This window comes from Hemicordylus capensis, chromosome 5 (genome assembly GCF_027244095.1).
Source record: "Hemicordylus capensis ecotype Gifberg chromosome 5, rHemCap1.1.pri, whole genome shotgun sequence".
Lineage (NCBI taxonomy): Eukaryota > Metazoa > Chordata > Lepidosauria > Squamata > Cordylidae > Hemicordylus > Hemicordylus capensis.
The window spans coordinates 118771497-118797459 of NC_069661.1; the positions used below are offsets into that span (position 1 = coordinate 118771497).

The following is a 25963-nucleotide window of genomic DNA, read 5'->3' on the forward strand; positions in this document are numbered from 1 at the left end:
CCACATGTTTCTTTTTAGAGTGTGAGCCCTTTGGAGACAGAGAATCATCTATTTATCCACTATTTGTTTTTCTGTTTAAACAAATTTGAGAATGTTGATTGAAAAATGGTATATAAATGTTCACTGTAGTGGTACCTGTAAGTGCGAGTGTGCGGCTTGGTCTCCCATACTCCAAAATTCCTACTTCCCCATACCTACCAGGACACTGAAGAGTTTATAAAATTCAGAACTGGTAGACACTGCATCCCAACACACAAAATCAGCACCTCAGACATTTCACTATTATTAAGTGTAATTGTTCTCAATGGAAGAACTTCGTAGTCAGCTTTTAGGCAGCTTTGAGTCTTGTGCAGTGTTTTGTCCTAAGCACTTCACAAAACAGGCAAATTGTGGCATCTTCTTTGGCATAAAGAATGTATCAGCTAGTAGAACAACTCTGGTTGTTATTGGCGCTTCCAAAAGCTATTCTTTCTTTGCAATCCATAGTAGGTCCTCGGGTGGCCCTGTTGACTCTATCATACAGAATAGATGGCTACTAGAATAGTATGGCTACTTATGAAGAATAGTTGGCTACTATAGCTATACAGAATAGATGGCTAGTTATCAATGGCTACTAATCTGGTGGCTATAGGCCTGCCTCAGGAGGCAAGATGCCTCTAAATATTAGTTGCAGGGGAGCAACAACAGGGCGCTTTCCAGATTAGACCCTGCAGCGCAGTCACATCTCTGAAGTGTGTTTCCACACTTCCTGCAGGGCCGGTCTGGGGGCACTGAGAGGGCGGTGGAATGTATGTGGGGAGGGCGCCAGGTTTTGAGCAGAATAGGTAATTAAGGGTGGGAGTTGGGGCGTAGGGGTGCCGCACGGCTGGGGCGCACCGGGAATATGCCCTGTTGCCCTGTGGGCCAGTCCAAGCCTGACTTCCTGTGTCGTGACACCGCAGTTCCTACGCTGACAACAGGGTGCCATTCATATGTCGGATGCCTTGTTTCACATTTAATCGCTGCGACTTAGTACTATGACGTCATTTATCCGGTGTAAAAAAGATGTTGTTTTGGGGGGTTGTTAGTTTTTGCAGGACTGCTCCCCCTGCAGGTTTTACGTTTGGATGCGATTTGCCCAAATGGAGCGTTTTGCCGCTTTTGAGCGGCTAATCTGGAAAGCGTCTGGGAGAGAGGGCACGCCCTCAGCTCTTATCTGTGGGCTTCCCATGGGCATCTGGTGGGCCACTGTGGGAGACAAGATGCTGGACTAGAGAGGCCTGATCCTGCAGGGCATGTTCTTATGAGGGAGTTCGGGTACACTGAGAGGAAAGATTCTGCAACTTGCAAGTGACTCCTGCTATACAGAACTGGATGTCTGGAAGTTTCTAAAATACATTTTAATATTTTATTAAAATGTACAGAATGAAGTAAACAACAACACATAAAATTATGGTTGTTATCTATATAAAAACTGGGTGGGGAAAAGGTTTTAACTATATAAAATGGGGGGGAGGGCACCAGAGCAAAATTTGCCAAGGGCACCACAACCCTTGAGCTGGCACTGCCTTTCTCCACAGACAGGACTGTCCGAGGCAGTGGAGGGAAGGGAAGGCAGGAAGGGAAGAGGCGTCTGTGCTGGAGAAGGATGTGGATATTTTATATTCCCTTTCTGATACTGATAACACTGAAGTTTGTTTGTATATATTTAATGTGATGCATTGTTCATATTACTGTTCATTTTAAATGAACAAATGAAAAATATTGTTGGGTTGTTTTGGTGGTTTTTTAAAATCCTGCCATGCTACAGCCCTGACAAAAATTGTTAAGTTTGGGACAGAAGCTTCCTTTGGACCCACAGAAGGGGAGTAGAGCTGGTCTTAAGGTAGCAAGCATGAATTGCCCCCTCGTATTTCACAAAGTTGATACTGTTGTATTATTTGGTTCTGCTGTTGTTTACACCTTGTAACTGTAGTCTCCTGTCCTCTGTTAATCTGCTACACTATATTACATGTGTCCTTAATGTTCTCCTGCAGCAGAGACAAGGGGCCAGGAGAAGGAGAGGAAGGCAGCGAGGGACCTATTTCGTCTTCGGGACCACTCCAACCTTAGTACGCCCTAGAAAAGTGTCCCATTCCCATGCCTATATTCCACAGGCACATATGACTGTATAAGCTATTCACCTATGTGAGGCTCAGGATAACAAATCATATTTGTATGAACAATATTATGGCCTTTCCAGGTGACAAAGCACTTCTGTTCTACTCTTCTTAATATACTAGCTCTGGTCTACAGCAATAACTATTATTTATATAAACACACCACTTCCTTACCATAATACCCAAAGCACTGTAGAAACAAATGTCATAGAATACTCAAAATCCTACATATTAAAAATTCACGTTGTGAACATGAATATAATCCACAAGGGGGAGCAGAAGAGTAGCCTCTGTTTGTTATTCATTTTTAAATTAAAGATATTTACTTCTAGATTGAAAAAGTCATGCATATGACTACCAAAACAAACCAATGAGGTGGGATATATACAGAAGAGGCAGGGTATTGCTGCAGGGAAGAAGGAAACGGTGGTAAATGTCCTGGTATTTTCAAGGGCTTATGAGTTCATTTATTTATTTAATAAATCTATACCACCCACTACCGAAGTCTCTAGGCAGTTTACAGCATAAAACAAACCAGGAACAAAACAACCCAAGAATTTAACAGTTAAAATATATAAAAGAAGATTAAAATATCCATAAAAAACACACCAACTAACTAAAAAGCTTGGCTGAAGAGATGTGTTTCCTAAATTGTTTCCTAAAAGCCTTCAGGGAGGGAGCAGCTCTAATCTCAGCAGGAAGTGTGTTGCACAGCTCTGGGGCAACTACAGAGAAGGCACCAGATGAGCTAGCGGCACCCTCAGACGAACCTCCCTTGAAGATCTTAATAGGCAGCAGGGTTCATAACTGACATGTCATTGGTACATGAGAAGAACAATCAATCAATAACACATTAAATAAGAACTAGCTGACCCTGCACAGAGCATCTGTGCGGTTGTCCACTGAGCCTGTGGCATCCCCCCGGCCACTCTCTCGCCCGCTCTCTGCTGCCCCCCCAGCCACTCTCTCTATCTCTGTCTCACAGTCCTTGCTTCCTCCTGCTGCTGCCGCCAGGGACTGTTGCCCGCTCGCCTGACAGCCTCCGAGCTCCCTGCTCCCTGCCGCTTCAGTGAGCAGTTCAGCCAACTGTCTGCCACCCACAGCCCCCAGAGCCAACTGTCCAGCTCCCAAAGCTGCCCCCAGCCTCCGAGCTCTCTGTTGCTACATGGCGCCCCCGAGCCAACTGTCAGACTACTTCCCAGCCGCCCCGCAAAACTCCCTGCTGCTCCGGAACTCTCTCCCCCGTCAGCCAATCGCCTCTTTTCTGCCACGTCCCCACAAATGGCCCATCTTGGAGAATTAATAATATTGATGTCTAACAAAATAGGGGGCAAGGAGTTATGCCACTCAGCAGCAGTGGAACCATCACTATCCAATAGGTGCTGGACACCTACTGTATACCTAGCCACACTCCACAGTGTTCTGTAGCTACCAATGCACCTTCATAGAGAAACCAAGGCAAATATCGTAGTAGCAATCCTTGCCCAAGGAATTAACTGGCACATAAACATAGTGTTACCTTGCTACATGGGACAGAGTGACTTGCCAAATTCTTTAGAGGCTGATAATCTTCCTCCTGCATGTTGCATGGGTGCTTGTATATAAACGCATGTTGCAACTCTTCCCAAATATTGAGGCAATCTTTGTCTCTGCAGAAAAGTCACAAAGATAAGGGATTAGAGAATGGCTGCTATTCAGCCCAGTCAGTCTTCAATCTAAATGATCATACAGCTATAAACACACTTTCTATATTTAGCCATAGTATACGTTTGATAACCTCTTCTTTGCTCTCCTGAACATCCTAGGAGATGTTGGAATAATGTTGAAGAGAATTATTTGTTCACAGATATGGTCACAATTATACAATACAAGAGAACAGCAGTCACATGTTAAAGTCTTACTCCCCCCCCCCAAAAAAAACGAATGGTATTCTTAGCCATGTCCGAATGTTATGTTGGCAATTGCACGGCCCCCACGACTCATCATGGGGTGCCACTGGTGCAGGTGGAGAAATGCCCATGGTAATGATGGCAAGACATGAGGAATGTTTCAATACATATTTTGGAAGGGCGGAGAACTAGGCCTGCTGGCTATTGAGACTAGCCATGTCTTATTAGTATCTGTAAGTGGTGCCAGAGGGAGTGAAAAGTGGCAAGATCTTCCAGAGTTGCAGCTCACCCCTTCACCCCCTCTTGCTAGGCCCCCGTGGGCTACTTGAAGGAAAGGCACTTTCCACATATTCAGAGTGTTTCTTTATCATCACCATTAGTCAACCTATATAAAAAGCACAGCAATTTCTCAACAGGGTCACTTCCAGCTGTCAGTGGCAGAACAGAGGTGGAGAAAGAGAATGTTTAATTCCATCAAAAATCAACAGATCTTGCTTCAGAGAAAATACGTTTAGGGTGGGAGTATTAACGTAAAATAAACCATTACTAGCCAACCCCGCACAGAGCATCTGTGCGGCGCTTTGGGGCCGGCTGTTTCCCCCTCCCTCTTCCTCCTGCCCCAGTCTCTCCTCTCTTCCCCTTCCCTCCGTCCCCGCACTCTCCAGCCCTCCTCCCCTCCTGTTCCTCCCCCCACACAGAGCCGCGGTGGGCGGCCAAGATGGACCCCGCCACTGCCGTTTTTTCTCTCACCCACCCACCTGCCGCCACCGCCTTTCTCTTCCCCCACCCACCGCCCCCTGCCTGCTGCCTTCTTTCTCTCCCCCCACCCGTGGCCCGCCGCCCACCTCCGCCTTTCTCTCCCCCTGCCTGTGGCCCGCCGCCACCTTTCTCTCCCCCCACCCTCTGGCCAGCCACCGCCAGCACTTTCTTCCCCCTCTCCTCCTCAGTCCTCACTTTGGAACTCTCGCAGCGTGTTGCGAGAGTTCCGCCGCCAAATCCTGGGCATGCATGTCCCAAGAGAATTAAATATATAGATTGCTAATGACACACCACCATTGGTATATGGCATGCTTAACCAGAGTTTAACATGTAGGGGGAAAAAACTCTTCCCACAAATGTGCTCTGCCTTTTGTGTCCACCCCGCCCAGCCCACATTGTTTTCTAGTTCCACTATGCCTTTCATAACAAGAACAGGAACAGAGTATACTCTAACATTAGTGGACAGCATCTTCCTGACCCTTGAATATGCCAGGTTCAAATCTTACATTAGAAAAACATTCCTATACGCTAGAGAAGAAATAGATCCTTTGAATAAAAGTTGCCATAATAACCAAACCAGGCATTAGTTGATTTATATCCTGCTCCTTCAGCTCTAAGAAGGATACTGAACATAGCTAACAAAAGACACACAACACAACTCACAGCAAAGAAACAACAGCAGCAAGGGAAAGTAAGAGGCAAAAACAATATTCGATTTGCCCTAATAAAATATACATTCGGGGTGCTGATTTTAAAATCAAAAGCTGTAGGGGTTGCTAAGCCCTCCGTCCAATGGCTTATCTCCTTGCAAAATCTCTCTCAGTGTCACTCCCCCCACCCCCAAGCTGGGCTCCAGAAGCTGTGAGCTGAGCTGGAAAAAAGTGCCTAATGGCAGTGGGAGGGGAGAGCTTACAGGGAGCTCCTGGGTTCAGGCAGGGGCGTAACTATAATAGGGCAAGGGGAGACAGTTGTCTGGGGGCCCACTGCCTTGGGGGGCCCCCAGAGGCAAGTCACATGACTGACCCCCCCCAGCCGTGCACCCACCCGGGCTTCCTTCATTTGTATTCATCCTCCAAAATTGATGTGGGTGTTAAGACCTGGAGCTACCAGAACAGCATGTCTTTCTCTAGTACCATGAAATGACTTGCATCGTCCACAATTTACAAAACCTTTTAAAAATTAATTTAGGATGATGTCCTGCTTCAGTGACGGGGGGGCATTTTAAAATCTTATCTCTGGGCCCACTCCAACCTTGCTACACCCCTGGGTGCAACAGGCTTGCGATGATCTTTTTCTGAACTGTGCAGGCATGTCTTGCAGTTCACAGCAATTGCTGGGCAGAGAGGACGTGCCCAGCAGTCACTCCCCCCATTGCTGCCACCACCGGGGTGGGGAGAGGAGGTCGACTACTTGGCTCCCTTGGCCGCGTGGCAGACCTCCCCCCCCCAAGGCACATAGGTCAGCCACAGCGTGGTGGGCAGACACAGGGTGGCTGTAGGAGGCCCCCCAGCCATTTGGAGGCCCACCCGGACCTTGGAGGACATGGACTGGAGCCCCAAGGTCCAGGGGTTAGAGCGCCTCTGGGTGTACATAGTTGTTTATCCTCACAACAACCCTGTGAGGTGGGTTAGACTGAAAGATACATGACTGGCCCAGAGTGAGAGAGCGAGTTTCATGGCTGAACAGAGATTTGAACTCAGGTCTCCCTGGTCCTAGTCCAACACTGTAACCACTACACCACACTGGTTCTCACCAATGTCTTCCAATGGGTGGATTCTACCTGCATCTTACAAGACCTTTAATGGCTTCCTCCCTTTTATATCAGGGGACGGGAACTGTTCTTCCTCAAATTTAAAGAAATATTAACATTCCTTTTTCAGATCCAGGTACACCAATCTGGAGGTTTTTCACACAGGGCTTTTAAAGCCCTTTAGATCGCATCTCCTCCAGAATGGAGGCTGTGTTTTCACATATCGGGCAGATTTATCCTGAAGTCCCTGAGAGCTATCGGGGAGCACTTCACACACAATTTGGGTTTTTCACTGCATGTTAGAGTGTAGCCTGATTTATATCCAAGGTAAAAAAATCCACTGTTTGGATCGAGTTTTTTGGATAACATTCAGTTCGCAGTAAAGCCTTGCAAAAAACCTACAGTAAAGCCTGCTGCGTGGAGAACTCCCAAGCATTACCATAGAGCAAAAGCCATAATGAGAGGCCACTTACAATGACAAGACCCAAATCCTAAAACAATAGTATGTCTTCAACTTCAGAGGGAGGAGTAGCAGAAGCAGTATGAAATAGTAAGACATGTTAGAGGAGGGGTCATTTGAAAGGCTTTGGGGGGGCAGGCAAAGTACCCATGGGTCCAGGGAGACCTACAAACAAAGACACTTTTGAGCCGCAGGATATATCCTGGATATAGAGCAAAGCTAATTAAAGAGACCGCAGTTGTAGAATGTATACATTTTCTTCATTCCTTTGCTATATTAAAGTTTACATACTTCCAAAAAGTGGAATTCTTTCACAAAGCCTAGAATAAAGTACTCCCACACTTTTCTACAGCTTCATTCCCATCATGTACATGCATTTAAAATGTCACCATCTTGACGCAAAGAAATCTAAACTAAGAAACTGATTGCATAAGACCAGTAATTCCATCCTTTATGCACTTCCCTTTGTGTCACAAGAACTGCCATACGATGGCTCCCTGGAGTAGCAACAGTTATTTCTGTCTAAAAGCACTTAGCACAGCTGGAATAAAGATATGAGTATGTTGTCTTGGCGCCTTTGGAAATTGCAAGCTTTTGAGGGTATTGGCTTTAGTGGGGGGGTTTTCGGGGTGTGTGTGTGTGTGGTTTTTTTGGTTGGTTTATTTTTTTTAGATCTGGCATCTAAAAAGGCATGCAAGGGGAAGCTGCAGGAACCCTGAATAGCTTTCCTGCTAACTAAATCAGCCTCAAACAACTTGTGACCCACCAAGCTGAATAAAGCCCATCAGTAAAAAAAATGGTGTATAGCTTCATTAGTGTATAGTGCAGTAATTCTAAAAAGAAAAGGCAAATCCGGGGCCACTCTGTGTACTGTAAAAGCTTTTTCAAGTGTAAATGCTCCCAAATCTGTTTTCAGGACAAGATGAAATTGAAAACTTTCTGCAGATGAAAACTTAATTTACGGTGAAATACTGCCACCATGTGGAAGAAGGGAAATAATGAAAGGAGAATAATTATTAACTTCTAGCTGCCAAATGGCACCGCAGGGAAATGCTTGACTAATAAGCAGAAGGTTGCTGGTTCGAATCCCCCTGGTATGTTTCCCAGTTCACCTACATGCTGAAAGGCATCATTTCATACTGCGTGGGATGAGGCAATGGTAAACCCCTCCTGTATTCTACCAAAGAAAACCACAGGGCTCTGTGGGCACCAGGAGTCTAAATCGACTTGATGGCACACTTTACCTTTAGCTGGATGACAATGGTTGTTGTTTTGTTGTTGTTGTTGTTCTTTTTTTAAAGTTTATTTCTCCTAAGGCCCATGATCAGCCAGGACCATGATGGTCAATTATCTGCAGTAGAAACTCAAGTTCATTTCTTAGTGTGATGCTGGGTTTCTTTTTGGTCTACCTGACGCTCTCCATAACACAGAAATACACATACAAGAGAGATGCTCTGCACCCATTTCTAGCAATATTTTTCAGGATATCACACCAACCAAAAGCAGGTTTGCAAACTTGATTACAAGTTTACAGTTACAAAGATTGTATTGGCATCTGCAAAACAGCAGCTCTTGTATAACTTTGGCAAATCCATTCTCAACCATTTCAATAACTTACAGGCATCATTTCTGTAAGGTATGCCTGCTCCAAATTGGAGCCTTAGGCCAGCTGTGTACATTACAAAACAAATGGGTGTGTGGAGAGAAAGTACATGTTATTTGCAGTTCCCCTTTTCATACTTCTAGTGCAATATTCAAAATGAATATTTACATCTTCCCCCTGGGACCAGTCAAACAGTGGGAGCCCTCTCCTCCTGCTCAAAGGGGATTCCTGCTGTTGCTTACCATCTCAAAAAACGGCATTGGAAATGAGACCTCTGGGAAGGAGAATTGTGTGATGCTGGGCTGCTTGCCAGAGGGCTGGAGGCACTCACCACTGGCGAGCTGGCAAGCAAATTTGTGGATGTCTGGGTATGCCTATTGAGTCAATCAAAAATGCTTTCAACTGAATAAGCATACAAAGATCTGAGTTATCCATTGTTTGGAGGGTAGCCTCGAGGACGGCCCTGCCAGACCTATGGCTTACCAGGTCCAACGGAGCCTTGGCAGAGGCAACGGGGGATGAGGCAGCCAGGGAAGAGCTCGCACTGGCAGGCAGCTGGTTGTGAAGCCTGGAGCATGGGAGGTTCCAGCCTGGCTGCTGTCTGAGCAGCCGGCAGACGGGGCACCTCTCAATGATGTCCAAGAGGCGCCTCGTGGAGAAGGGGTGGCAGGAAAGGGAGGATGGCATAGAGCAGGCCTGCTCAACTTCGGCCCTCCTGCAGATGTTGGCCTACAATTCCCATAATCCCTGGCTATTGGCTGCTGTGGCTGAAAATTATGGGAGTTGTAGTCCAAAAACACCTGGGGGGCCTAAGTTGAGCAGGCCTGGCATAGAGGGATCAGAGGCAAGCAGGGAGAGTGGTGGAGGCCTTGGCCAAGAGAAAGGCAGCCACAGTGACCCCACAAGCCTGGAGGAGGAGGAGGAGGAGGAGGAGGAGGAGGAAATGGGTGACAGTGAACCTCCTCCCCTCTGAACTCTGAGGCATCACAGGAAGGGAGAAGGTGCGCAGGAGCCTAGGTCGTGGCAACCATATAGGGAGATATATATATGGGCAACTCTCATAAGTTGATATCAGATAAGATTTACTAGAAAATATCTCCCCTGCAAATTTTGCTACTAAACCCATTACAAAAGGAAACGTGTTACTTAATAAAATCAAACTCTGCACTCAAAACACATGCTTGTTATTCCTCATAACATATTGAAAAACATATAGAAAGAAAGAAAATGTACAAACAAATGTATATCATTGACTATGACATTAAACTATTGTTATGCAAAAGCAATTCATTCTAAAGATAAGCATCTGGATTTCCCAGAGAATCTAGAATAGTTGCTGCTGTTAAATGTGTGTCACAGGAATGACACACACAAACTTAACTTGACACTAGGAAATTCAAAATGGTCGTTGTCCTAGGTTTCATTTCTCCACTGGTATACCCAGAATAGCATCCTTCCAGGTTCCCATGTCTACCATTATTACAAGGTGTCTCTGTTATAAATAAGGTAAACAAGACAGCAATACCACAAATTCTGTTTTTTGGGGCTTCAGTACAGCTTAACACAACCCAACCTGAGGAGTAGAAGAGTGCATGCTTGACACATCTTCCCATCTTGGGACATTAGTAATGTTGATACCCCATTGAAATTAATGGGACTAGTTAGTAATGACTAAATTTGTCTCATCATCATCATTATTATTATTTATTCAGTTGATATACCGTCCTTCCAAAAATGGTTCAGGTTGGTTTACATCAAAATAAAAACTATAAAAACAGCATAAAACCAATTAACAGTTAAAACATCTAAACAGTTAAAAACCCTGGAGAACCAGGCCTAATATTTACAGTAGTTTAAAAACCCTGGAAGGGCAGGCCAAACAGATAGGTTAAAAGGGCTCTCCTAAAAGCCAATAATGAATTCAAATTACAGATTTCTGCCAGGAGTGCATTCCATAGCCCAGGAGCAGCTACAGAGAAGGCCCACCTTTGAGTTGCCATCAGATGAACCAATGGTAACTGGAGATGGACTTCCTCAGATGACCTTAATGTGTATTGGGGATCATGCAGAATCCCCAAAATTTGTCTCATGACTAACATAGTCTGGATCCTTCCCATAGTCTAAGAGAGGAAGACAGAGATATTAGAAATGATTAACTATAATGTGTTCTTTTGGTTGTAGACAGAAAATAAATAATTAACAGCGGATAAATAATAAACAGTGGCTGACATACTCCACTGCGCAAAGCAGGCAGTACAGATCGACCTTCATTGCTGTGGGGTGGGGTCTAAAGCACACAGCAATGCTGCTGCACAAAAGGGATGTTCTGGTACAGCTCACCCTTGCACAATTGCAGGTCATGCGATACTTGCATTGGGAATAATGCAAGTACTGTGTGACCTGCAATCACTTCAGGGTGAGCTGTACAGCAACAACCCTCTTGTGCAGCAGCATTGCTGCGTGCGTTAGATCCCCACAGTGTTGTGGAAATTGTCAGCCAGTATATCCAAGTTTTTGAAAAGGGGTGGTGTTTTTTGTTTGTTTTTTAATGCTATGGAAAGGAAAGTGGGGGCTTTGAATGCTTGTTGAATTTAGAAGAGAAGTGCTCTTTCAGATTCTGTTGCTCAGCTCAAGAAGTACTTGCCAGTTTCAGGAGTGTTGAAAAGGGGGCTTTCAAAGACCTTTTGTAAGCTTTGTTTTGCTTTGGTTTATTGCAGTGTAGCCCAGGGCACAAAATAGAGCACAATTGTTTAATTCACATCTAGGATAATTCTGATGGAGCTTGTATGCAACCAGCAAATTCACATGCTTAGACAAAACACACATGAACGAACACATTTTTTTAAAATCTTATAAATATGGACAGGCAATGGTTCACCCAGGTTGTTAGGATTCATTTTAAAACACTGGCTGACATGGAGCAAGGATGCACTGGTGCAGCAAGAAAAAAGCCTAACAGGACTTCACAAACTGCGTGACTGCAGCAGGGAAGCAGCCATTTTTGACACCCTCACCTTCCCCAGGAATCTCTGTGCACCACCCAAAAATATGGCCCTGAGTGTTGCGCAGTCCTCAGGGACATATCTTCAGGTGCAAAACAGGGCTTCCAGGGGAAGGGCATCAAAATTGCTGCTTCCTCACTGCACCAATGCAGTAAGTTGGGACATTCTCCTAGGCTGATCTCTCATGTACTGGTGCATCCTTGATCTTTATATCAGCGATTGAACTTTAAGAAGCAGAAATCTTGATTTGTAGTTTGGCAATCCACACACAAATGAAGCCAGACTAATTGGGGGCAAAATGGCTACAGGACAGCTTTTCCTTTTCCTCTGTTTTGGAAATTTGGCATTTACCTTGAGCAGGTTTGTTACAAAGACATGTTTGGCGCCGGAGAGACAGAAGCCTCCATTTGGACCAAATTAGCTGAATCATGCCTCTTGAAGCAGTGCAACCAGCCTGGGAAGGCAGAGCATGCAACCTAGGTCCTTGAATTCGTGATTTGTGAATTTTAGTTTTTCCAATACAGTTTAGAACATCCTCTTTTGGCACCTCAGATTGGCCCAGTTCTGTAGCCCCCAAGCCTAAGAAGCTCAGTTCCAGAGTGGTATATGGTCAGTATCTTCTGCTGTGAAGACAGATGCAAAGAACTCATTCAGCTCCTCTGCAATCTGTTTATCCTCCTTAATAATCCCTTTTACACCCGCATCATCTAGGGGTCCAGCTGCCTCCCTGGCAGGTTTTCTGCTTCTGATCTTTTTAAAGAAGGTTTTGTTATCCACCTTGACATTTCTAGCTATATGCTCCTCACTTTGTATCCCTTATTTGTCTCCTTACATTTCCTTTTGCTAGAGTTTAAATTCCTTTCTGTTCTCTTCATTCATTCAAACCGAGATTGAATCTGGACAAGACAGAGGTAATGTTGGTCAGTAGGAGAGCCGATCGGAATGAGGAGATTCTACCAGTTCTGGTTGGGATTGCACTCCCCTTGAAGGAGCAAGTACGCAGCTTTGGGGTATTGCTGGACCCGGCTCTGCTTTTAGAAGCTCGGGTGGAGGCAGTGGTCAGGAGTGCCTTTGCACGGCTTTGGCTAGTGCGCCAGCTGCATCCCTTTCTTGAGAAGGCAGATCTGGCCACAGTTACCCATGCCTTAGTCATGTCACAACTGGATTACTGTAACGTGCTCTACGTGGGGCTGCCCTTGAAGAATATTCAGAAACTGCAGTTAGTGCAAAATGCGGCAGCTAGGATTTTATCTGCAGCTGCCCGCTGAGATCACATCACACCCATTTTGAAAGAGCTGCACTGATTACCAGTTTGTTTCCGGGTCCAATTCAAGGTGCTGGTCTTGACCTTTAAAGCCCTTAACCTTTTGGGCCCTGGATACCTGATGGGCCGCCTGCTCCTAATGGTTGCTGCCCACTTGATGAGGTCATCTGAGGGGTCTCTGCTCTGGGTGCCGACAATGAGGGAGACTCGGCTGTCATGCACACAAGACAGGGCCTTCTCTGTTGCTGCCCCCAGACTCTGGAATGCTCTCTCAGTGACTATTTGCTCCTCAATCTCCATCACAATTTTTAGAAAGCATTTGAAATCTTGGCTGTTATATGATTGTCTCTATTGCTGCTTCTTTGTATTTTGTATGGTTATTTATGCTTGTATTTTAAATCTTTTTAGTCAGATCAATGTTTTTTATATTTTAGCTTATATTTTAATTGTGTATTTTTATAGTCTTGTTTTAATTTTTGTGTTAACTGCCTTGGGATTGTTTTAATGAAAGGTGGTATATAAATTTAACAATAAATAAAATAAATAAAATTTGGGCAGACTTCCATTTTCTGAAGGAACCCTTTTATAGCTTCCCTGACTCTACTTGTTAGCCATGCTGGTGTCCTCCTGAACTTGGTGGTCTCTCTCCTCCTTCTTGGTACGCATTCCAACTGAGCTTCTATTATTGTGGTTTTGAATAAGTTCCATGCTTTCTGGAGTGATTTGACCCTCCTGGCCCCAAGCTGAATCACTGAAATTCAGAATAAAATAAGTGAGTCGGGACCATTCCCTACATTGGCTTGATGCTGGCTAAGCCCTAGACATAACGGTCTTGGAACCCTGGGACTTCCCTGACTGGCTGTTGGCACACGGAGTGCCTTAGCACCTTGGAACTTGGTGACACTCTGACACCCTACGGCCTTGCCCCCCACTTTACTAGTACCAAAATCCAAAGGGATTGAACCCTTGGACAAAAGAAAAATAAACATGAAGCTGTATCAACATGATCAAAGTAACACATAGTTTGCACCTTAGTTATATGCACAGACAGATCAGTTTTCTGCCAGGGTGTTGAATAGTCGACTTTGCTCAGCTTGAATAAAACTGTGACAGACCCATTTACAAGGACAAAGTTCCTGAGCAGCTACAACTCTTGACATATCAGAGCTTACTTTGAAGTGCAGAATGGAATATTATTGTCCTCTCTTATCACTGTACTGCTCTGAAGTGAACTACACACATAAGCTAAACAGGACTTAAACATTCTCATCTAAAGACATCTTTAGACTATGATCCACAGTTTGATTCTAATCATGTAAAACCCTTTGCTTTACATAATGATGCAAATAAGGAAGTAGGAAGCAAAAGGATGCCATTTGTAACTTTGTGTGGGACTGCTGGGGAAGTTTCTAGTTCAGGGGTCAGAAGGGAAGAAGCAGAGACCACAGAGAGGAGTCTGGAAGGACTACATCATCTAATAAAGAGTTCTTCATCTTGCTCAGCTTGTGAGTCTTGATTAAGGATGCTGTTGTATCCAGAACAGAAGCAGAAGTTCTTAAAAAATACTATCACTTTCTCAAGGTAGCAATAGCAATCTAATTTAGGAACTCTACCTAGGCTAGACTGTGCCTCCTCCCACCTGGCCATGTTCTCAATTATCCAATTATCAGAAGTACAGCAACTTAAAATGTGAAAACCATCACATTCCTCCTCCTCTTGAGACAGTCAACCCTATATAATATAAGCCTTAATCCAAACTGGTGGTCATCTGGCTTGAACAGGCCGCCTATCCGGTTCAGTCTCTAGATCAGGGCTGCTCAACTTTGGTCCTCCTGCAGATGTTGGCCTGCAATCCCCATAATCCCTGGCTATTAGCCACTGAGAGTTGTAGTCCAAAAATGGGGGGGGGGGGATAAGCTGAGCAAGCCTGCTCTAGATGCTCCAGTTCAATGGATCTACTTCTGCTGGCAAGGTAAAGTTATCTATTATATTAATTCTCGTAGACGTGCCTCTGTGGGATGCGTCCTGGCAACCCAGCGGATTGGCTGGGCGGCAGAGGCGCTGGATTGGCTGGGCAGTGGTTGGCAGCGTAGGGAAGTGGCCGCTTAAGGAGGAAAGGGAAGGAAGGAAAGAGGGCAAGCGGAGAGGAGAACTGAACGGACTGGGGCAGAAGGGAGGAGGGAAGCTGAGGGGAGAGAAAGCGGCAGAGCCTGGCTGGGCAGAGACAAACAGCTGGCCGCTTCGGAAGACGCTCACTAGAGGGAGGGCCGTGCAGGAAGGAGCCAGCTGAATGCTTGACCGCCCGACACAAGGGACTGGAGGAAGGAGGAGGTGGCAATGGCCAGTGGGGAAAATACAAGCAGGCTAAAAAGCAGCAGGGGTGGGAGCACGAATGAGAGAGAGAAAAATAGAGAGAAAGGGGGAAACGGAGGAGGGAGCAATCTGGGGCAGAAGGCTGGGGGGGCAGATTGGGGCAGAAGGCTGGAGGGGAGCGGACTGTGGCAGAGGGCTTGGGGGGAGTGTACTGCCGCACAGATGCTCTCTGCGGGATCAGCTAATTTGACATAATTCAGCTCTCTCACTCCTACCTCCTGCTGGAGCAAGCTAAGAAGCATGTCACACACATCCAGATAGTTTGGAAGTGTAAAATCCTTTCAATAACTTTATGAGGATATGTGAATCTATTTTCTCTCTTCCACAAAATCCTGTTTCTTAACTTAAACACAGGAAGTACATTCAAATTTTTGCCCCTTGGCACCACAGCCTTGATCTGCCTGCACTAATTCCTGTTGTTTCTTTCCCACTACTTTCCTCATATCAGGTTCGAAAAATACAACTGGTCCAAGTCTTAACTCCTCAGCAACATTCAGTTTAGTGTGCATCTTTCTCCCATGCAATAATCCTGCAGGAGCATTTCCAGACAGGGCTTTCACCTCAGAATGGAGGGTGTGCGGTTGCACATCAGGCAGATTTGTGCTGAATTCCTTGCAAGATATTGAGGAGCACTTAACACACGATTTGGGTTTTTTGTTGTGCATTGGAGCAGAGCCTGATTTATGTCCAGGGTAAAAAAATAATAATCAATTTTTGGGATAAATCTGGCCAATATGTAAATCCACACCTTCCATTCTGGAGGAGATGCGAGCTAAAAGCCCTGTGTGAAAAATGCCCAGGTGATCTTTCTGAGGATGTATGCCATCTAGCTCTGTATGCCTGCAGAAGTTTAGCAGTAAAAGTCTTCCAAGCTTTCCCTTCTAGCTTAGCTGCTTGTGAGCAAGCTATCTTTCAAAGTTCTGTTGAACCTCTCAATTTCCCTATTTGGTTGAGGGGACCTCCTGTGTATAATATTCTGTTCTAGAAAGGTTTCCAATGAGGTAAACTGAGCCCTGCTATCAATCCGTTTGGGATTTGCTTCCCTACAGAAAGAAATTTAATCACTGCAGCAAAAGTCACTTGATGTAAAAGCCACTTTAGGTCATTTACTCTAATAATCAATTACCATAATAGCATAGCAGCAATCACTTGGAGCAACATCAAAAGGTCCTACAATACCAATTGCTACATTCTCCCATGCAGAATCTGGAAGCAAAAGAGGCTGCAATGGTGATGCATGCGTCACTGCTGTTTAATTGACAAACATACAATTTTATAGCTGCTTCAGTTTGGGAGTCCATCCCTGTCTACCAATATAAGTTTTTCAATCTTTATTTAGTTTTCACAATTTCTTGGTGGATATCATGTGCCAAACATATAGCTGTAGACTGTAATTCTTTTGGTACAAGTAACTGATATGTTTCCTGTAACACATATTCTCCTTGTGAAGAAAGTTCATCACATATTCTGAAATAGGAAACAAAGCAGGCTCAAGCTCTCTTTTATCATTAGGCTGCTGGCCTGTAAAAAATTCAGATTGTACACGCCACATATACAGCTCAAAATTGCTTTTGTGTAACTGCAGTCAGTGTACTAGAAATAAGAAAAAGTACTACTTCATCATCTTCCAATAACATCTCTGATGATGGCAAAGGCAATCAAGACGGATAACCAGCAGTCACATTTTGAGTCCCTGGTCTATACTTCATTTCATATGTAAAATAAATCAACATTGCTGACCATCTAGCAATCTGATGGCCCACTTATCCCATTCCATTTGTAGTTAATGTTGTCAACGATCTATGGTTGGTACATAAGTGAAAACTTATGACCCCACAAAAAAAGTCTTCCTCCTTTTCTGTAGCTCATACACAAGTAAGAGTTTCTTTTTCAATATTGGATATTTCCTTTTAGCATCAGTAAGCATTTTGATGCAAATGGAACAGCTCTCTCTATTTTATCCTCATGAAGCTGAGTGAGCACAGCTCCCATAATCAGAAACATCCATTGTCACAATTAAAGGCAATACAGGATTAAATAATGCTACTAAATGCAGGACTATTTATTTATTTATATATCACATTTATATCCTGCTCCTCTTCCAAGGAGCTCAGAGTACATGGCTGTTTTTATCCTCACAACCACCCTGTGATGTAGGTTAGGCTGAGAGATACATGACTGGCCTAGAGTCACCCAATGGTTGAATGGGGATTCGAACTCAGGTCTTCCCGGTCCTAGTCCAACACTCTAACCACTATGCTATGTTGGCTTATTAATTACATTATGCATTATTAATCATTCATTCATTCAGTTTATATACCACCCTTCCTAAAGTGGCTCAGGGTAGTTTACATTAAAATAAAATATACATAACAATTAAAAACAAACATTTAAACTAGATTAAAATTAAAATGAAATCTAGATATTATTAAAAGCCAGGCTGAAAAGATGCATCTTTAAGGCTATCCTGAAGGCCTTATTATCCAAGGAAGATAATGTGCTCCATGGGGAGCACATTCCACAACCCAGGGGTGACAACTGTGTTGCCCAGCAAGCCATATTTCAGGGGTAGCACAGAGAGCTCCCCTCTCTCCAAATATCTCACTTACACCGGATCAGGGGCTCATGATCCCAGAACCCACTTTACTCAGCCTAGTCAAAAGAACATGACACTTGGTTCAAAGCAAGTTGATGCCACAGATTATGCTGGCAGTGTGCCTTCAGGTCTAAACTATCAAGGCAGACCGAGATGCGCCCCTGCCTTGCTAAGGAGGAATGCCAGGCTATTCAGACCCTTCTTCAAAGGCCATTCATTGACCGAAGGGATCTTCTCATCTCCTCAATGGAGATAACAATGAAGCACTCTTGGGAGTAATGCAGATAAGGTGGCACATTTCCCAAATTCGTTTTGAATTAACAGATTAGATGGCAAGGACTCAGTGGAGCAAACCATAAAAACTATAGATATGTAATCTTTCCACATCTGGTTTTAGGGTAGTCAACCAAGTACACTTCGATTCACCACATACATCACATTTACATAGTTTCTTCCTGCCTTTGTTAGGCAGAGTGATTAAGTTAGGGTGGCAATAGATTTCTTTGTCTTTCATGAAATCTGCCACCCTCTGAATAAGCAGAATGGCTTGGAAACTCTCTCAGGGCACCTTTCAAGGTATATATACCCCTAGCCAAAGAACATGGCCTCAGAATCTGTTTGGACCACCATCCTACTGACTCTCATGCACGCAAGTTGTAGCCCTTCACTCCGCTTCTTCACTTTTCCTGCCGGATTCCCCGAGAGGAAGCCTTCTTCCTTCCACCATGCAATGAACACACCAAATTATCTGGGAAGTAATTTGAACTAATTTTGCCCTTCTAAATCTCTTTGCCACTTCTCTGCCTCCCTCCCTCCTTTTCAAGCACTTTTCATGGAAAGCCTTGAGCTAGGCCCTGGTCTAAGCACCTCAGCCAATCTGATTGATCTCTAATTAGGACTTCAAGCTAAATTATTGTCAGCCATACTTCTACCTAGAATATCAGTTAAGATTTATTGCCTTGCCTAACTAAACTCTTGCCTTCTGTACCCCCATATACCCTTAATAAAATCTTTCAACTGTACTCCTGTTTCCTCATTTTTCCAATACACCAAAATTTGCTCAAACTGATACTGAAGCCAAACTTCTGTCCAAGCCAAGCAAATATCCCCACTTTATGCCAAAAGCATAGTTGAGATATCTAGCCAGCACCTTGGAGCAGTTCTGATAACAACCAAGAAGGCCCGATCCCATGTTGCCATCTGACGAACTTACCCAAAGGCGGACTCCTCCTGATGAGCTCAATGAGCAGTGGGGATTTTGTAGAGAAAGGCACTCTCTCAGGTAACCTGAACCTAAGCCATTCAGGGCTTTAACGATAATAATCAGCACTTCGTACCTTCCCTGGAAACATATAGGCAGCTAGTGCAACTTTATGAAAAGGCATGATGTGGTTTCTCCAGGATACCCCAGAGACCAATTTGGCTGCTGCATATTGAACTAACTGAAGTTTTTGAACTATGTACAAAGGCAGCCCTACATAGAGCACATTGCAATAGTCCAACCTGGAGGTTACCAGCTGGTGTATGGCTGTTTTCAGGTCCTCAAGGAACAGGCAGAGCTGTTCAATCAATCACAGCTAGTAAAAAGCGCTCCTGGCCACAGCCTCAATTCGAGGCACCAGGGTGAGATCCGGGTTCAAGAACACTCCCAAGCTAAGAACCTGTTCTTTCTGAGGGAGTGTAATCTCATCCAGAACAGGAAGTTCTATCCTGTCTTGCAGATTATGACCCCTGACAATGAGCATCTCTGTCTTGCTTGGATTCAGATTTAATTTATTATCCCTCATCCATTTAGCCCACATAAAATGGGGCTAACACCATTTCCTGATATTGATGACAAGGGAAAACTAGATCTGGGTGTCATCAGCATATTGATAACACTCAGCACCAAATCCCCTGATGACCTCACCCAGCGGTTTCATGTAGATGTTAAAAAGCATTAGAGATAGAATGGAGCCCTGAGGGACTCCATATAGTAGATCCCATTTTGAAGAGCAACTGGCACCACGCACCACCATCTGAAATCTATTCGAGACACGGGAGTAGAACCACTCCTATCTACCAATCCCTCAGGAAATCCAGAAGGATACCATGGTCGATGGTATCGAAAGCCACTGAGAGATTCAAAAGAACCAGATGTCTTTCTGTCAATTCCCTGATGAAGGTTATCTATCAGGCCAACCAAGGCAGTCTCTACTCCATTGCCCACTCTAAAGCCAGTTTGAAATGGGTCTAGATCAGTGTTTCTCAACCTTTTTGGAGTCAAGGACCGCTAAATTCGTCATGCAGAGTTTCAAGGACCGCTACATTTTTTTGTGTGCAGCTTCTAGTCCCAGACCAGCAGTTAGCAAAGGGGTTTCAAGTTTATCTGTTAGTACAGGCGTTCACAGGTGTTCACCACTCAAATGTCCTGATGGGCCAAAACTGACCGTGACTTGGCTCATGGGGGCCAAGGTCAATTTTTAGGGTGCTGATTATTAAAATAACACTTAATCAATCAATTAAATCAAAGTGAAATTAATGAAAATGAATTTAATCAATATTTAACTTTTGAAGTTCTGGCTCAAAAGGGGGAGGGAGGAAAGGATGAGACATCATGGCTCCCTGGCACCTGAGATTTGTCCAGTCCAGATTTAACGTTACCATATTTTAAAAATAGGTTGCAACCTTACACTCCATTCTTCCAATTCTGTCTTTTCTTACTCCTCATCTATCTATTTTGCATATAAACATGCAGGCAGGAACTTGTGTCAAGTTCCTGTATACATAATATCTTGCTTCTTAAATGCATAAAAATAGTAATTTAATATTGCTTTTAAAATAGTACTCTCTCTTACACACAGTACTCCCCCTCCAGCTTTCATCCTCTCTCCATTTGGTAATCACTGCCCTTGCTCTCCTTAGCAAATGGGACAATGCATGTTTGCTACCATAAAACCAGCTTATCAACTTAATTGATAGGAAGCTTAAAACTTGACATCTCATATCATACTGGAAGTCTGTAACCAAACATCATCCAAAAAACCTCCAAGCAGTACACTCAGAACTAAAACACTCATTACCTAGAAAAGTTAATGTTATGGTAATGAACTTTACACATCAATATAGCATCCACATTAGGAAAATAAAACCACAGGGAATGGGGTGGGAGATTTAACCCTTCATACCACACATTCATATATATCCAGGTTTTTATAACTGTAATGATTTTTAGGCAGAGGTTTGGGGGGGGGGGTACTATGTACTCACACACGAGTGGGAAGACTTTTAGTGGGTCTCTTCTTCATCCTTCTTTCCCTCCTTCTCTCTCCTCTATTCACCATTTCATACCTTGCTACACCCAGCCCCCACTCCATCCCCTTTCTCGTGATCTCTTTTTTCCACTGGTTTTCTCAGTTCACACACATTGCACTTGTTCTCTCTCCTGCCTGCATGTTTGCTTTTAAAAATCCCAGTTTATATTAGCTTCATCCCCTTTTTGGTAAGTCAGTAGCTCACCCTAGCCACCCCTTTCTTCATCTCCCTCATCCCCCCCCCCACATTTTATTTCTCAGTTCACACAGATTGTACTTGTTCTCTCCTGTATGCTTGCTTTTAAAAATCCCATTTTATTTGACCTTCATCCCCTTTTGCTGAGTCAGTACATGATCAGCCCGCCCCTCACCCCAACCCCTTTCATTCTTCTTATCTTTCCCTTCTTTTTTCATTTGATCAGCACTGTTGCTTACTTTTGTTTGTCTTCTTATCTTTTGCCTGCCTGCCTTCCTCTGTTCCTCCTCTGTAGTAGTTCAGAACAGAGTTTATGTATGCAGCACTCCAGCCAAGCCAAGCACTCCCTCTCACTCGCCCTGCTACCTGCCTCCTGTGTTTCACCGGCTGCATACCAGTGACATCACTCGCTCTCACTATCTCCTCTCATCAAAGAGACTGGAGAGATTAACTGGGAGTGAGAAAAGGCTGTCTGGGACTCCGGAAGAAGACAGAGCCCTGCAGCGAAGGCTGCCTGGTTAAAGATTAGCTCCAGGGAGCTAATCTCCAGGGTGTTAAAGGACTGGCATGCTTGAAAAGGAGGGAGTGTTAAAGGACTTGCACGGCAGCAGTCTGGGGACCGGCGGTTGAGAAACTCTGGTCTAGATGACCAGTTTCCTCCAAGACCAGTTGGAACTGGTCAGCCACTACCCTCTCAATCATCTTACCCATGGGAGGTTGGAGACTGACCTATAATTATCCATCACCAGGCGATCCAGAGTGGGCTTCTTAAGAAGGGGTCTAGCCACTGCCTCCTTCAAACAAGGTGACATCCTGCCCTTCCTCAGTGAGGTATTATTGATAGACAACCTCCCTTCATGATTAAAATCAGTCATGTTGGGCAAGGGTCCCAAGAACAGGTGGTAGGCCGTACCACTCCAAGCAGTTTGTCCACATCCTCAGGATGTGGTTTCTCAATTTTGGTTGAGAAGCAGTATATAAATATTTGCCATCATTGTCTGGGCAATCAGGACAGTGGTTCAAGCGGGCAGAAGGAATACCAGCAGCTTGTCAAGGCTGAAGGGAGGAGGCAAGGCCAGCTCAGCAAATCTCCTGCTCAGGCCAAGGTGGAAAAAGAGTCCCCGGCCTCTCAGCTAGCCCCCCAGTCTTCCTTGCTGCCTCTGGCTAGTTCCAGTCCTTTTAAGCCACACTCCCCAGACCCCACCACTCATGTGGACAGGGAATCCTCATTGGATTCCCCCTTACAAACATAGCCCCTCAAACCAGGTTGAATCGGTTAGACCCAGTTCAACTGAACAGACCAGTCAACTGGCCGGTTCGACCAAACCCATTCACGGACTGGCGGCTCAGTTTGAATTTGAACTGAACTACCAAAAATGGTTCTGTCCACACCCCTAGTGCAAAACAGTTAGTAATGCATCCCATGAGCTCAGAGGCGTAATCAGGGGGGCAGGCAGGGCATGTGCCCCAGGCACCACTGGGTGTGTGTGTGCAAAAATGCCCCCCCTCAGGGCCTCCCCTCCACAAAATTTTTGCTTCTGACAATAGCGCCCCACCGCGTCTCGGCTCCAGCAGGCACCGCAGTGCTGCCTGCTGCTCATGGCCACCATGAGGACCTCTCTTGGCACTCTCCCCGGCATTCATATGCATTTACGAATTGCACTCTGTATTAAGGTTTTGTTTGGATGATTATTTATTGAATTTTTGCTTATTAAAATTTATATATTACAATATTACAAATATCAATTAATAAACACATTACATATTTGTATGTTTCATTCCCAATCTTCCTCATTCTATATGGCCAGATCAGGTACACATCTTGTGAGTTGTTTGTTGACTGTTTTATTGTTTCATCTAGAAGATTTTCTATACTCTATCACGATCCTCTACAGAAGAAGAAGAAAGTAGCAGACAAACTGCAACTCGATCTACAGGACTGTTTCTAATGGTCAGAAAGGCACTGAACCCATTGCTCTTGGAAGACAGTCCTTTAGGAGAACCTGTGGGATCATGATGCATTAAAGTGGGGAAGCTATTTCCACAAAATGGTGCTCCTGGTGTGTACTCCTGATGGGCCCATCGTCTGAAGCCTCCCCAGTCAGATGATTTTTAAAAAGCCCTTGTTTAAACTTTTCTATTAAGTACCATCAACTTTTATTATTAAAATATCCATTTATATTTAATATATACATATTATTAATCTAGGACTATATTATAGTTACTCTGGATCTTTCATATTATTTTAGTTACTTTCTGAATCAGTATTATTCCCTATCTTTTAAAGGTCTAGGTAGAGCCTGATCTTGGGTCTGATCCAGCAGGGCTCTTCATATGGCTTTATTCTCCATCTCGAGGATGGACCCAGCTTCCTCATCCAGCATGATTAGGTTTTACCATATTTTTCTTATTTTATATAAGGTTAAACTAAAATTTAAACACAGTTAGGAGTCTCTGTGGATTCTTCAGATCCAGCTGTGCCAGTACAAAAACTGTTCTCTTTCCCTGTGTTTGTGGGTCTCACCCTGCATTATACGGCATGCACCACTTCAAGGATGGAATTAGCATTACCCCAGTTCAGGAAAGTCCTGAGGAACACAACTCACTCATACTTCCACTGTTGCTAGTTTACACAAGCAAAAAATGAAATGATAGAACTATTGCTGGACCTAATGGCACAGCAGGAAAATGACTTGACTACTAAGCCAGAGGTTGCCAGTTTGAATCCCTGCTGGTATGTTTCCCAGACTATGGAAAACACCTGTATCGCGTAGCAGCGATATAAGAAGGTGCTGAAAGGCATGATCTCATACTGTGTGGGAGGAGGCAATGGTAAACCCCTCCTGTATTCTACCAAAGACAACCACAGGGGTCTGTGGATGCCAGGAGTTGACACTGACTCAATGGCACACTTTACCTTTACTACTTCAGGTAGCATTTAGAGAAGAGAATAATTTTAACCATCTCTCAAACAAAAAATGCATCCTGTCCATTAATGTTAACATGTCAGGAGCAGTGTTCCCTCTAACAGGGATTCCCAGATGTTGTTGACTTCAACTCCCATAATCCCCAAGCAAAAGCCATTGCAGCTGGGGATTCTGGGAACTGTAGTCAACAACATCTGGAAATCCCTGTTAGAGGGAACACTGGTAATGAGAAGTAATTTCCCTGCGTGACATGCCATTTGTCTGTGCGGAAGGAGGCTGGTCCCCACCCCCCAACTTGTGGGAGAACATTAAAATATGCAATTACCTCCCAGCACTCCAGACTGTAGCCTGAAATGGTTCAGACCATAAAATCTTTGTCACATTTTCCTGCTGATTGTATGAACTAACTCTCAGCTGGAACTTCAGAAGTAGCTTATAGGTTAACATGGGTGTGATGGGAACCATTAGCTTCCCAAGTACACTAAGAACATTTTGAGCTCGATTTAAACAGATATAATTTTTACAATGACAACATACATATTAATGTAACTTTGAAACCAAGTGTCTCAGCAAGATGTCCCAGCCCAGACAGGGTCAATGGCAGAGCCTAGAAATTCCTTAAATTGAATAGAGAATGTCACACAGAGACAAACAAGATGGAGAACAAAGAAAGTTTGGCCAAGAATTTTCAAGTCAGAAGCATTTCGTTTTTTGAAGCAAAGCCAGTAACCTAGAACAAAGAAGTCTTTTTCTCTCCCACAAAGTATAGTCTATGAGGCATTCATTGTTAGGAGGTGTTGGCCATGGAACTCAAAATCAAGTAAAACAAAACAATTAATAAAGAGATAGAACCAAACTAGATATTCAGGCCAATTGTTTATTTGTTAATCATGTGTTTGTTTTCTTACCCTATAAAAAGCGGGGTACGGAGCCTTATTTCTCATACTAAAAGAACGGAGGGGATCAACCCCCACCCTTACCTTGTCACACTCACTGTCTTATGCTATTCTCTTCCCCACCCCCTTTCCCCACAAGTCCTTGAACTGAAACAGCAAGGGGGGAAACTGCTTAAATCAGCCAAGCATAGTGAGGAAAATACACAACCCTCAACCCCCATTTCATAGTTAAACAGGGCAAGCACACATTTGATAGGCAGGGCTGGGCAAGAAGACTAACCTTCCTTTTGAAAGCATGCTGATGAGTGAATGAAGGTGTTGGTCACAGGCCTCAAAGAAAATACAAAAGAAAGGTTCAAGTTCAAGTTCTTTAATGTTACAGCCACAAGCCAAAACAAAAAAGAGAGGTAAAGGTGTGATAGGGGAGTTGAGTAAGTGAGAACAACAGGAAACTTAAACATAGAACAAAGATAGTTTTTCCTAGTAGCTGATTATTCTGATGCTTAGAAAGCCATATTCTACACAGAGCATTGTACTTTATGTCCTCATCTCTTTACATGAGAAAAGCTGGATGTGCAGACATAGGGGGAGGTTGGATGTCTTCCTGGGGGCAGTTCCTCTTTCAAGTCAGGGACACTTTATCTCTCTTCTGACTACAACAGGTTGATAAGGCTGTTTTTGCAACAGGCCTTCAAGCACTATCAAATGATCAGTTACAAACTTGGAGTGTGTGTTAACTTGTTTTATTGCCCCTCAGCACCAAGCCCTGGGCCAGTGTTAGATGGTGCAATCATGTGCATGTTTACTCAGAAGTAAG

The 25963-nt window shown here is 44.2% G+C and overlaps 1 protein-coding gene and 1 long non-coding RNA gene across 4 annotated transcripts in view; one reads left to right on the forward strand and one right to left on the reverse strand.

Moving 5' to 3' along the window:
* LOC128326527 (uncharacterized) overlaps positions 1–25963 on the forward strand; it is a 139490-nt gene that overhangs the window by 66987 nt on the left and 46540 nt on the right. The window lies entirely within an intron of this gene.
* Positions 1–25963, reverse strand: part of LOC128326526 (ADP-ribosyl cyclase/cyclic ADP-ribose hydrolase 1-like) — a 49333-nt gene that overhangs the window by 21507 nt on the left and 1863 nt on the right. Inside the window, exon 2 of the mRNA XM_053253496.1 lies at positions 3658–3787. Within this exon, the coding sequence (XP_053109471.1) occupies positions 3658–3787 (130 nt within the window). The remainder of the gene's footprint in view (positions 1–3657; positions 3788–25963) is intronic.